We start from the raw sequence: 13,075 nt of genomic DNA on the forward strand, positions 1-13,075 counted from the left end.
GGTAGCAATGGAGATAAGCAAAAACAGAGAGACGGGTCATACGTGGACAAAACACAGCCACTTTAAAACTGTGTTTTTCTGGTAGATGAACCATCCACGTAGCCATTCAACCCACCAACATATGCACATTAATCAAATCATGTTCGAGTCGTCGTCTAACCAAAATATATTTCTTTTTTATATTTTCCCTGGGCTCGGTTCGGCTCTCCCAAGCCAAGCCTAGCCCCTTAACCCAGTCCGGGTTTGGCTCCTAATCCCATGGTTGATCGATATAACAGCTCTTGCTATAATCATTTGTAACCTCAACCCCACAACTCAGTGGATTCACCAATTAACTTTTGACACGTTCCTTCACTGTTGCCAATAATAATAATATCATTATTACAATCACTTCTATTCTTTTTAGTTTTAAATTATTTTTAGATTATTTTAATACAGGGATGATATCAAAAATATATTTTTAAAAATAATAAAAAAATATTATTTTAATATATTTTAAAGTAAAAATTATTTTAAAGAGCAATATTTAGCACACTTCCAAATAAACCTATAATCATGCAATTAAAACTTCAAAACTATCATAGCCTCTATCAAGTGTTTAAAATTAACAACTAAGATCTTCTTCAAACTGGTAAGAAAAACATGATGCGATATGGAAAAGTCTAAAAAAATCTAATAATTTATGAATAATACTCATATTTTAGATGATCGACTTATCTCTTGGTTTTGACAATTTGATTTATTCTTATTGATCATGGTAACAGGTAGGCGATACTTGTAAAATGTGCTCTTTTATGGATTTAGGTTGTAACAGCCCGGCCTAATATGTTGTATATTGTCCGCTTTGGGCCTTACCGTCCTCACGGTTTTGTTATTGGTGACACGAGCCCACTTTTGAGCCTGACGCCTCAAAATACGTACAACATGTTAGCAACCAACACTACTAATAAGGCCAGCTACCAAACCCTCACCTGCTGATATGAGATATTACATAGGTACTCTCTAATGCTTAAAAAAATATATTTTTTGGATAAAATAATATAATATTTTTGAGAAAAAACTATAAAAATAAATATGCATTGAAAAATAAAGATTGTGAACCTCATTTCATTGAAGTATTCATAGGGTCTTTTAAGGGGAGTATAAAGATAAGAACTTTTAATCGTAATATTTTATGTTAAGGATAAAAAAAAACAAATAGAATTTTATGGTTTAATATGAGATCTATAAAGATCATTAGCTTTATATTCATTTGAACTCGACGAGATACTAAGCTCCAAGATATTAGGTTTGACATCGTGCTAGACTCATATGTACTTGAGTTTAGTGCGTGAATGAGTTTAAAGATGTTGAGTCTGATAGCTTGCTAAACTCATAAGGATATAGACTTAATGTATAGTTGAGTTCATGATATTAAATTATCAATTTTTTAATTTTTTAAACTTTAGATAAAAATAACACATATAAAACACTGTAATCTTTCGCAGTAGATCTTCTAATGAATCGAGCGATTGCAAGAAAAAAGTCTTTTTTTTTAAGCTAAGAATATTTCATTGACTAAGGGCTCCACTGCTAGCAGAACCCGATGAAGACCCCTTCCAAGAGATAAGGAGCAGGAAGCTGCAGATATTATGTACCTCACTGAGTCAGCAACAGCACTGCAACTACAATCTCCACGAGGATATTTTTGACATCAACGCAAGTGATATTTTCTAACCTGCGAGGAAGTGTGAAAGTTCCTGCAAAATTCCAGGACCAGCCAATTTGACGCGAAGGATTTGAGACTTGGCTGACCTATTCTTTGACCCGCTGGGTGCCTTTAAAAAAATTAAACTTAGAAACATACCTTTTAATTTTTAAAATGATAGCTTTTTTTTTTTTTTTTAAATCAATTAACCCGAATTAATCCCCTTGTCCGGAACTTAAACTTCACTCCAAATCAGGTTTGATATTGCATATGCTTCTGCACGAAGCTAATTATATATTACCTATCAATTATCAAACAAAAATAAAAAAGAAAAACTAAAAACTAAAAAATATCCTTTTTTACTATTCATTATTGTTGTTATGGCACAGAAACACTGTAGAAAAGCAACTATACTGAGAGTTGTTTGTCATGGGGCAGAAGCACTGTAGATGAACAGTTTTCTCACATGCTCATGCCTTTATGCGAGAGTTGTTTGTTATCTGCTTGGGACATTTTTATCCTATGCGAGGTCTACCTGGGCAGCTTAAATTTGGACTGTGTTTTTTCTTTTGCTTTTCTGCTCCCATCTTTGTTCACCGGTTGTTTGGTAGTTTTTGGGTTATTACACAGCCTATTATATATCATTGCGCATTTAACGGCAGTAAATGCTCTGATCTGTCAAAGCCTCTCGCTTCTCTTTTCTCTTGGAATTGCAGCGTTTTTTGCCCTACTCTCATAATTTTCCGGGGACCTCTTACCCAGCTCTTTGGGTGCTGGACGTGATGGGTTTTAAAAGTTTTAGCTCGTCTTGACCAGATTGTATGTGTTGTCTCCATCTCTTTTGGTTTTTGTAGCCGTTCTTGATGGGTCTGGTTTTAATCTGGCAAATGAATGGGACTATGGGAGGGATGGGCGGGTTCTAATTTTGAGCTCATTCAGAAAGCAGCATGGATACTTCTCTGATTTTTAAGCTCTTAATTTATAGTGATCATGGACAGCTGTTATATTCATGGATTATAAATTGTGAGCATAAACACTCTCAAAAGATGGCGGTGCCTTGCTTGTTCAACGTGTTATAGTGTTGCCGGACGGACCGGCAATGGATACATACATACATACATATATACATGTCCACTGCATGAGAGGATTTCGCTCCAGACCCTGAGCCCAGGTTCATCCCTTTAAATACTCGTATATTAACCAATATAACGGCATCATATGCATATACGTACAAACATATCAGCAAAACATTCCCCCCACTCATGCTAAATATCGTGATTAATTCCTTCAGCAGGTTCAGCATGTCTTTGCATCGAAGACGGGATAGCCCGGGCAAGGATGCTTTTGGTCGGGACGGTAGCTAGAAGATACTTTGAGTCTTTGATTGCTGATGCGAGCACCATGTATTTGCTGAAAACTGTTTCGACAAGTACATAGTACCTGACACAATGCTACGGGAACTAAATCAAACCAATCAAACAAGAATATCTTAAGTCAAGCAGAAAGAGAATATGATCTATTTATGTCACACATCTTCGATGAGGCAGAAAACCCTCTACCATCTCCAAACAATGAAGACCCTCCCTCCGCCTCCACCCATTTGTGCTGATGTTTATATAGATCATGTCAGCCCAAAAATCATGCTCATGCATAGAACAACAAAAAAATTAAAAAATTATGCGGTTGTCTGGCTGTTAACGACAGCAAATCAAACGATGACTAGAAGCACAAAACTTGAATTGTGTTTTATTGTCTTCAATATATAATAGATTATATATAAAGGTTGTGCATGGTTCGTTGATGCAAAAACCATACTCTTGAGGCATCGCCGCTGGCATTAAAGTATATATCAATACATAAATCTATTGTTTTCAAACAATATATGGAGATGATACCTCTAAATGGTGTTTGGCACGTAAGATTGAATCCTAGAACATTATAAAATGGCTGCAGCTTTCCGAGAATCTTAATATCCACTTAATAAAACTTTAGTTATGGTAAAAGCTTTATTACGCTAAATCCTGTGGTCTTTGCTTATAATTTAGGAATGACATGAAAAAAAAACGTAATTGTCATGTGATTTATGGTTGTTGATTATTTATTTATTTATTTTTAAATAAAGCAAATCCGATGCCAAAATATTAAAATAATAATAAAAAAGAATAGAGGAAAGAGGAATTGAAAAGTGCAGGTAAGTGGGGTCAGTTTTATGTCGTCGGCTTATGAGTCTGTGGCTAAGCAAGAAGAAAGAAAGCAAAAAGAAGGCACAGACTCGGAAGCAACTCAAGCACCAACCAACCCCTCCTTAGATTCTTTCTTCTTCTTCATCCGCTTCATACATTTCTCCTCTCTTCTACAGACCCTCCGAAAAGGGCTTCAAGTTAATAAGAAGTTGATCTTCACCCCAGTGATGTTTTCATCCATGGATCTGTGATTACAGAGGGAATCAGAGAAGAAGTTGTTAAAACTGTAAGCTTGCTTACACATTCTACTCCTTTTTATGTGTTCATGAATGAGCGTGTAAGTAATATAGATAAAGTAATATTTTTTTTTCGACTTTTAGGTTTGTACTTCGTAGTGTAAGTTTGTTTTAAGTGGAGATCTTTTATTATTATTATTATTATTATTATTATTATTGTTTCCTCTAGTGGGATTTATTTTGTTCTTGGTTAACATGTACTAAAGTTAGATGCTTGCAGTGAAATCTTGTTTTTGTTATTTGCTTTTTGAATAAAAAGTTAGAAAAAAAAATGAAATGAGACGATTCACATGTTGTGACGCTGCTACCTTTAAAGTTTGCAAATTTGAGTTAATTTTGACAAATTGGGTTTATTTTCTTATATTCATTTTAATTACCGTCAGGTGGTTATGATTGCTTGTGTGGTGGCTAGGTCCATAGCCCGGTTGAAGCAGGCCATCAAAAAGTCTGGAACTTTAACACTGCTTAGTTGACTGCATCTTCACGTGAATAGCCTTGGAGGAATTCTGTGACATTTTGAAGCATTCTTCTGTAAATCCCACTTCATCATGTCTGATCGCGTGCTACAGTCATATCAAGATAGGGATGATATTCCCGTAAAGTCCACGAAGCAGTGCCAGTCTATTTGGATGTCTCATTGGACGCGCGCGAGTTGCAGGAAAGCAAATGAAGCTCCACAACAATTAGGTCATGATCCTCCGGAAGTTGGTAATGGTAACAAATATCACAGCTTACTTAGTGGGCCAGAGATGGAAACTGGTAGTTCTAAATTTGTCACGGGACTTGGAGAAGTAAACAAGGGGAAAAGGATCAACGTCATGAACGATAACCTTACAATGAGTCCGAAAAGGTTGAGGAATGAAATGTTTGAGGGACAGTCTTCTTTTGCGATGTTCAAACCTTCTCAAGATAGGGAGAGTGTTTTATATCTGGAGAATGTTGTGTCCTCTGGCAATCGTGAAGGAGTCTTAAAGTCACGAATTGGTACCAATTCTGAATATGATGTTTCCCACGGGAGAAATGAGGATCACCTACCCTCAATACCGGCACAGGCTCTTCCCGAGGTGGAAATTCAAGAAAGAAAATCTCAGTTTCAGGCCGAAGATCTCAACTTGGTTCCAGAGCAGCGGGTCAAGTCTAATAGTTTCCTAGAATGGAGTAGCAGAGTTGTTTCTGCACATGTTCAGGATGATTTTGTAAGGTCAACCCCAGATATTGTGCCATATGAATTTGAAGTTGGAAGGGCTCCAATTCAGCCCTTTTTCTCTAGGTTAGATCACATTAATGAACCAGGCTCTACATCTTTGGTTCATGAGAAGAAAATGAATAAAAATGCAGGTCTTCTCTTTCGTGATCCCTCAACAAGCAATAATCAGCCAAGAGACTTTTTTGGCAAGTCATTTCACATGATGCCAAATCCTTCTGATTTTGAATTACTTCCTAGGCAGATCAGTACCAGAGGTGATAGCCAATTAGGAAAATTATATAATGGATCATATGCACTACCAACACTGCCCTCCGTTCATGATGGGGAGACAATGAGAATACGTACTACAATAGACTCCATGGAAGAATTTTCTAGAGGTCCTCCGATGTACACTCAGACCACTCATAGCTTTTTCATAAAAAAAAAGACTGACGTGAACTTACCTGATGGTGCTCAGATGTTTAGAGAGTCAGCAATGTCCACTGAAATTAAGGGAAAAATGGTGACTGAACTCCTTGCAATATCTCCGGATTTTGGTTTCCATGTCAAGCAAGGAGTGAAGCTGCTACCTCTGGACAGCTCCACAGGGAGTGAAGGAAAAGAGAGCACTGGGAATGTTAAGACTTCTGCAGTTGTTAAGGAGAATGATTCATTAGCTGAAGGAAAAGAAAACACTAAAAATGCCAATACTTCTGCTGTCAATGAAGAGAGTGATTCATCTGCTGAAACTGACACCATGGATATGGATGCTTACTGTGAGAACCATCTATCTGGTATGTATGGTCCATATCTTATATGGATGGTTTAGTTAAATCTTAGACTGTAGTGTTGACAATCTATGCTTTGGAGCACAGCCCTCAGATGAAGTTGCTAAATATAATTACCTAATCTGAACAGTGTTCATGAGTTTTGTATCTTTTTAGCGTAGTCCTAGTTTGCAAATTAGTGAGTTTTTTTTCTTTGGTGTTACAGGTGTGGCTTCATTGCAATCAGATAAGGTAACTTTACTACTTTCTGATCTCTAAGCTATAGTGTCCCTTCTAGTGATTTTCTAAGGTCACTTGCATTTACAAAAACTAGTGAAGGTAAATACATTGGTTTATGCACATTGTTTATAGACAACATATTTGATCTACTCATTTACTTTTGTTAGGTCAGCATTACACACAGCTGTTTTAGTTGCCATTGCCACCCAGGAATTTGGTGGATTTTTACCTTTGGGCTTTGAAATCATGCCACACAAATAATAGTTATATTCTACAAGTGTTTTGCCTTGTTTTGTTAGTTTTTCTCTTTGGTTTAGGCCAAGGAATTTATGTAAGAGCTCATAACTCTGTAAAAACTTCCAGAGTCAAAGGCTTACAAGGCCGTCACCTCATTTGTTCACGTGATTAGTTATAAACTTTGTAGGACATCAACGAGGGCCAGAAGTTGCCAGCTTCTCAAGCTGGAATGCCTTCAGTCAGACAAGAAATCAAGGGCAGACAGATGAACACCGAATTACCTGATATAAACCAAGAACTTATTGTACTTCCAGGTTTGGCAATGTCACCAGATAACATGGAGACAAGCACCTCAAGAACCCAGAGTTTGGATGCGGAATGCTTCCTTCCCAATGCCGAGCACTCCACAAATTCAAAATCTGGTGATTGCCCCGAAGCTCCTGTGAGACTGGACCCCTGCAGCAGATGGTTTAAGCGTCTCAAAGCAAGTGCTTCAAAAGTTGAAGAAGCATCATCCCACCAGAAATTTAGTAAGTTGTTCAACAAAATGCTAAGACATAGTAAGACTAGTTCAGAACCAAAGACAAGCGAGTCTGATGGTAAAGAGTCTATGCCAGATCAGACTGCAGAGTTACTGAGGAATGCTGAATCCTATTCAACTGACCCAGCAAGGAAAAGTCAAGAAATAACACTGTCTCATGTTTGGGTTCAGAGGTGGTTTCATAATCCATCTGCATCTCCGAAAAAGAAGCCTGGAGCTGTGGTAGTTTCTCTGCCAGAGAGTTCAGAGGCAGCACTAGACTTCCAGAAGAAGCAGTTTCCTAGCACTGCTGCCATGGCTCTGATGGGGAAGGCCATGAATGGTTTTTGTCCATGTGAATTCAGAAAAAGTGGGTCTTCTGTAGTCTGGAACACCAAGTGATTCAGGGACAAGCTTTCTTGAGAAAATGCTAGGAATGGAAAGTGAGATAGGCAGTGCGCAGGATGTGCTGGTTATCTTACTGGTTGACATTAGTGCAGCAAGTTGAAATCTTTAACGATCAATCCTCCATCAGATCAATGGACTGCAGACGAATTTTGTATAGCTGTATGTTGCTTTGGTATTTACCCTGCCTGAAATTGTTTACATTGCCTGCTTTCCTCCTATGATCAGAATAGGTATTGTGGATGGAACTTGTGTGAAAGATTTGACAGAGGCCTTGCTTAGGTTGAGAAAGGAGCAACCCAGCCTCTGCTGCTTTTCGTAGTGCAAATCTGAGAGGACTTGACCACACTCCAGCATGCCCCTATTGATCCTCCATATGTAGTGCATGCAAACTGGAGTAATGCTGTAATATCTGGAATCAGAAGCTAAAAATAAAAGATTTAACTGGAGGGGATTGTACTTCTTCAAACTTAGATGCTTAATAATTATTTACACATATAGTTACATGCAGAAATACATCATCAGACCTCACATCAGCTTTACTTGTCATGTATACACAAGTTTGGTCTTTGGCTTTTGATATTTTAATGCGATCTATTTGAGTGGTTTGACATTTATGATGGCAATCAAACTATATCCTGAAATTATGCTTGAAAAAGACAGTAGAATCATGCATTTGGTCTCCCTGATGGCTTGTTATGAGGGGAATGGCGTGGGTCTGTCATATCCTGCATTAGGCTGAAAATGGAAGAATAATGCATGACTAGAAGAGAGAAGAACAACCTGGGTGTTTCAATTTTCCTTCCATATTCTCTCAGAACAATGTTTTTCATTCCTCTGAGCTTTGAGATACAATTGCGTTTCTCAGAGTTCATCTTCCAAGAGGCAGTCGTGTCTGACATTTAGGTTTGTTCTTTATTGTGCTGCCCGGGTGTCTTTTTTACCTTGTCAGTCGTAAACAAGCGGTGGTTAACATCTGCCATGATCTACCAATCCCCTTCTGTCAAAAAGGAGAATGAAAATGTGTTTGGTCTGACAAAGGTAGCGACACAATTTAGATCCTCTGAGTTCACTGCATCATCCCATGTTCCCTTGGCTTACCATTTTGTTCCAGGTTTTTTAAATGTGAGGCTTTTCATTTTTGGTGGCAGCAGAGCACGTCGTTCACGAAGGCATATTATTATGCCATGAGCTGGGAGCTATAAAACGCAGGCCTTCCAATTCATGAGTGAACCTTTCTCTTAAGATGTAATTCTTTTCTACTGTCTCCTAATCCAAGTTACTCTTTGAGCATTATAATAAAAGAAATATTGTGCACGATTAATACCTAGTTGAATGGAGTTGCTCTCTCTAGTTCTCTCTCACATGGAATGAGAGATCAGGAGAAAAAAAAAGAGTTACAAGAAAATTCAAAATTCTTTTTGTAATGTATCAATACAGGTCTATAATATATTCTTGATTATTCCTTGAATAACATGGAATTAGAGCAAGGATTTATCTGTGTTTTCATATGCAATGAAAGTTACAACTGCCTTTAAATTGATTATTCCTCTTTTTGAATACCTCTTTGATCATTTTCAACTTTAAACTAGTAGTATTTTTCTCCAATATCTTATAGAGATTTGAAACTTTGATCAATTCAGCCAATTCAATTAGCATTTTGTCGCGTATTTGATGGAAATAAACTTTGTATAGATTTTGAGGGAATTCGGTCAGTAAACCATATTCTTCCAAAGTAGGACACATGTCTATATTTCCAAAAGTGAAACATCAATACTTGAGGTCCAAAAAATACATCAAGGCTTTAATTGATGAATTTTGCACGGACACCTTTCATAATTTCCTCTCATATTTCTTCAAAAACTCATCCTCTTGAATGCTTTTCATGTGTGAGATGAGCTTCTTCAAGTCATTTCCAGAGCAACTCACATTTTTGATGGGTAGCAATTTACTATCATCCAGTTTCAGACAATCCCCCCTTCTAACAACTGTAGGGATTCAGAATCCAAGCCATATTCAACAGAGTTCATCTATTTAATGATGACCATGTTATCAACCCTAAGTCCTGCAATTTAAGATGCTTTTTAGGGTTAATCATGTATTAATACAACAATGTTTATTTATTGAACATATATCCTATAGGCAGGTTCCATGTCTTTTTACGTGAAACATTAAGGTATGCACCATCTAGTCTCAAAAGGATCTTTTATTGTCCAAATGATTACTCTCGTGAAGATAATTCGGGGGCTCAATAGGCGATGGAATGGTATGTATACCAATCACTCAACAACGAGTTAGATGGTTTCACGAAATTAAACCCTAACTAAAAGTCATAGGGTAAGCCACTACTCCCCACCTAACCTGAGGTTTCCATGTGTATGTATTTCGAAGTGATATATCATAAATAAACTAGCGATGCACGGAGACATTCATTAATATCCAACATACATCCATAAGAAGGATAAAACACACTAAAGCGTAGATAAGTAAAAAAAAGAAAAAACCTAAATGCAAAAATTTAAACACATCAAGTCATATAAACCACATAAAACACACAAATCTTAGTCCAAAACTGTCAAAAACATAAAATCCCTAATTGAGTCGTTATTTTATCGCACGTGTACGCACAATGTTGTGGCGTCGAGATCAAGGAGTCGCCACCTAATTGTTTAGTTCAGGGTCACTATAAGACCTGAGTGGACTGATCTTATATAAAATTCTAGAGTAAGGAACTGGTTGTGGCTGGGAAAGATATTAACACCCCTAACACATCTTACCTGAGATAAACTATATTATATGGTTTAGATGTAGCTTAAAAGTATTGATGAGTTCTTAAACAATGGTTCGTCTATGGCTTAGAATAAATGTTTATTCTCATGAATAAATCTGGTGTTTTGAATTCATTATGAGCTTGTATATCCAAATAAATTCTTGTGGGAAGAATCCATGTAGGTGCTCTGACAAGGTTCACCCATCCTGGAAGACGAAAGAGTTTTTCACAACTCGTATGTTGTTGTGAAAAATACTCCCAATTAAAATTGTTGAATACCCAAAATAATTTTGAGAATTTTCAAGTCAACTTCTGGTATTTAAATTTCAGCCTATTTATTCCAGTCAACTCTCATTTATTCTAGCCTACTTGTAGGTTCAACATTAATATAAAAACAGATCAAACACAAAGAACATGAAGAACACGATGAACATTCAAACTAAACCCAGCAAACATAAATCAGAAACCAATAAGTTTTCATGCAATCAAGGGCAATGTTTTGTTTGTAATCATGCATAAATCAATAATAAAGCATTCATTTTCTTTTATTAACACTCAAAAGTCATAATTTGATCAAAATATATTTAGGCAATCGAAAAAACTCTAGAATCTAAATACATGAATACATGTTATTGATGCGTTTTAACCTTAGGTTATTTGCTAAATATGATAAGCTAACATGTTTGTGTCAAGAATTAACCAAAAACAACTTCAAAACAAGAGGCTAAGACAAAATTCATGCGAAGAACATGAACCCAGAATCTGGAAAATTTCCAGAAATTAAAGAACCACTGCTAAAACCCATATTTGGCATTTTAAGCCTCTAAACACACTGTTTTTGGTCCCCACAAACTACAGTACCAATACCAAGCATAGTTGAATCCAAAGAACTAACACATAACATCAAATCATCAACAACATGCATGGAGTTTCAATTTCTAAAACCGTCAAATCTTATCCAGCCTACATATCTATGCAATTTGGATTCAAAATTAGTTTTCTAAACATATTTTGGTTATAAACAAGCCTTGTAAACCTAGGATCAACAATATTGCTTCACGATGCATTAATCAAACAAAACAAAATGAACAAATATTGTTTTATCAAAATTAACCTAACTAGAAAGCTTTTGTCACATTAAAAACATCAAACACACCCTAAAAATAAACACTAAATTGTAGAATCAAAATCACAAAAAAAAAAGAACAACCCTTACTCTTTAAGCATCACCATATTCACAAACATAAATGCAGACCTAATGACAACCAAAATCTCCTCAAGTAGGCCACATGGACTCCATTTTTAGATTAGAAAATATACATTCGAAACCCTAGAATAACTACTGCTTTTTTTGCTTTTCTTTGTAAAGTTTTGCTTCCACAAACTTAATGCCTTTTTAAAACTGAATAAACCCTTGTGCTAGGCTCATTAACCCTCATAACTAGGATATTTTCTCAATATTTATCTCCTATTTTTCTCTCTTTTTTTTCTCTTTCTCAGCTCTGATTTTCAGGGGTTATTTATAGGGTTTTGCTAGGGTTTTTTGTTGGATTCAATCAAAAATTGATCATGATTGATCAATCTTGACCCTTTAATTGAAATGGAAGGGGTTTGGACAAAAAACAACCGTTAGAAGCTTTATACTAGGCTGATTTTGTAGTGATGGTTTTGGTTTTAGGGATTTTAGTGATTTTGCCAAACTTGAAGACCAATGAACTGTTTTTTGGCCTTTTGATTTCAAGAGAAATGCGGTCAACCTTTGATAAGAATCTATTGAGAAATTTTTGAGTGTGAACACATGAAAAAAGTAAGTGGTTTTGCCAACTGGATGTCACAGTCATAACTGATTGGGTTGACCATTTTCAAAGCCTCGTCAGAGAAAGTTCGATGTTAACTTTGTCTGAGACCACCTGAAGTTGGTAGAGGAGGTGCCCACCTTTCATTTAGATCCAACCTTACTCAATTTAGAGGTCTGTAGCTTTAAATTCATTCTTCCAAAAGTGCTAACTTTATTAGTTCAGAATTTGAAAATGCAACAATAGCTGATTAAGGACAAGATTTTGGAGACTTCTATGGAAGAATTAGGGTGTAAACATTCAATTTCATAGGCTTGAGATTGTAGAGGGAGTTTTTTTCAGTTGAATGGTAGTGGTTACAACCTCTAAAGTGGTTGGAAATGCCACATTTATTCACCTAAATATGCCTGCTCAACCAATCAAAATTGCTAAGGAAAAAGATGAATAGTGGGTGAATAACATGTCATCTAGGTTAAATCCTAGAAATTAGATTTTTTTAATTTGGGATCTGACCAATTTCAATTTGGTCCCTGCTCTTCCAATGCTTTTTAATTGCATTCATAATTGTCTTTTAATTTTTAAATGCATGCAATTGCACCCTTGTCAAATTCAAATATCTGCCCTAAAATTTGGCGTCTCTTACAAACGAGTCATTGGTTTTTAATTTGTTCAATTTCATCCTTAATTGACCACCAAAATTCTAATTCCTTTAAATTTGGCCCCTGATTTCACCAATTTCTACCCTTGAAATTGTACGCCACTTACAGGTTGGTTCTTAGTCTTAAATGACCTCCAAACTTTAATTTTTTCACAATCAAGCTCTTGATTTAACGAATTAAACTTTCCAAAGTCTAATTTTAATTCCCAAACTTCATTTTCTTCCAATTAACACCCAAATTGACTCCAAAAAATTATTTTCGTGCAATCAAGTCTTCAATTCCAAAATTTGCATTGAGCCCTTACCCATCTAAATTTGTGTTTCTTTACC

General features: G+C 36.2%; 1 protein-coding gene across 3 annotated transcripts; it reads left to right on the forward strand.

Annotated features, from left to right (window-relative positions):
* The first annotated feature begins 3,887 nt into the window (after window positions 1-3,887).
* Window positions 3,888-7,990, forward strand: LOC7461229 (uncharacterized). 3 transcript variants are annotated; one of them, XM_024599473.2, is made up of 5 exons: window positions 3,888-4,156; window positions 4,550-6,146; window positions 6,346-6,371; window positions 6,784-7,126; window positions 7,214-7,990. In XM_024599473.2, the coding sequence occupies exons 2-5, from the start codon at window positions 4,715-4,717 to the stop codon at window positions 7,516-7,518; spliced, it is 2,106 nt and encodes a 701-aa protein (XP_024455241.2). In that variant the 5' UTR covers window positions 3,888-4,156; window positions 4,550-4,714; the 3' UTR covers window positions 7,519-7,990. The 3 variants fall into 3 exon arrangements, with proteins under 3 accessions (XP_024455241.2, XP_024455239.2, XP_024455240.2); XM_024599471.2 differs by having other exon boundaries at window positions 3,890-4,156; window positions 6,784-7,990; XM_024599472.2 differs by having other exon boundaries at window positions 3,890-4,156; window positions 4,579-6,146; window positions 6,784-7,990.
* The last annotated feature ends 5,085 nt before the right edge of the window (window positions 7,991-13,075 follow it).

This window comes from Populus trichocarpa, chromosome 4 (assembly GCF_000002775.5).
Source record: "Populus trichocarpa isolate Nisqually-1 chromosome 4, P.trichocarpa_v4.1, whole genome shotgun sequence".
NCBI lineage: Eukaryota > Viridiplantae > Streptophyta > Magnoliopsida > Malpighiales > Salicaceae > Populus > Populus trichocarpa.

Bases quoted from the DNA above. Each gene is read 5' to 3' on its own strand.
- LOC7461229 (XM_024599471.2), top strand. From the start codon at position 4,715: ATGTCTGATCGCGTGCTACAGTCATATCAAGATAGGGATGATATTCCC. The intron at 6,147-6,345 runs GTATGTATGGTC...TTGGTGTTACAG, and splicing joins CTGTGAGAACCATCTATCTG to GTGTGGCTTCATTGCAATCA. The intron at 6,372-6,783 runs GTAACTTTACTA...TAAACTTTGTAG, and splicing joins CTTCATTGCAATCAGATAAG to GACATCAACGAGGGCCAGAA.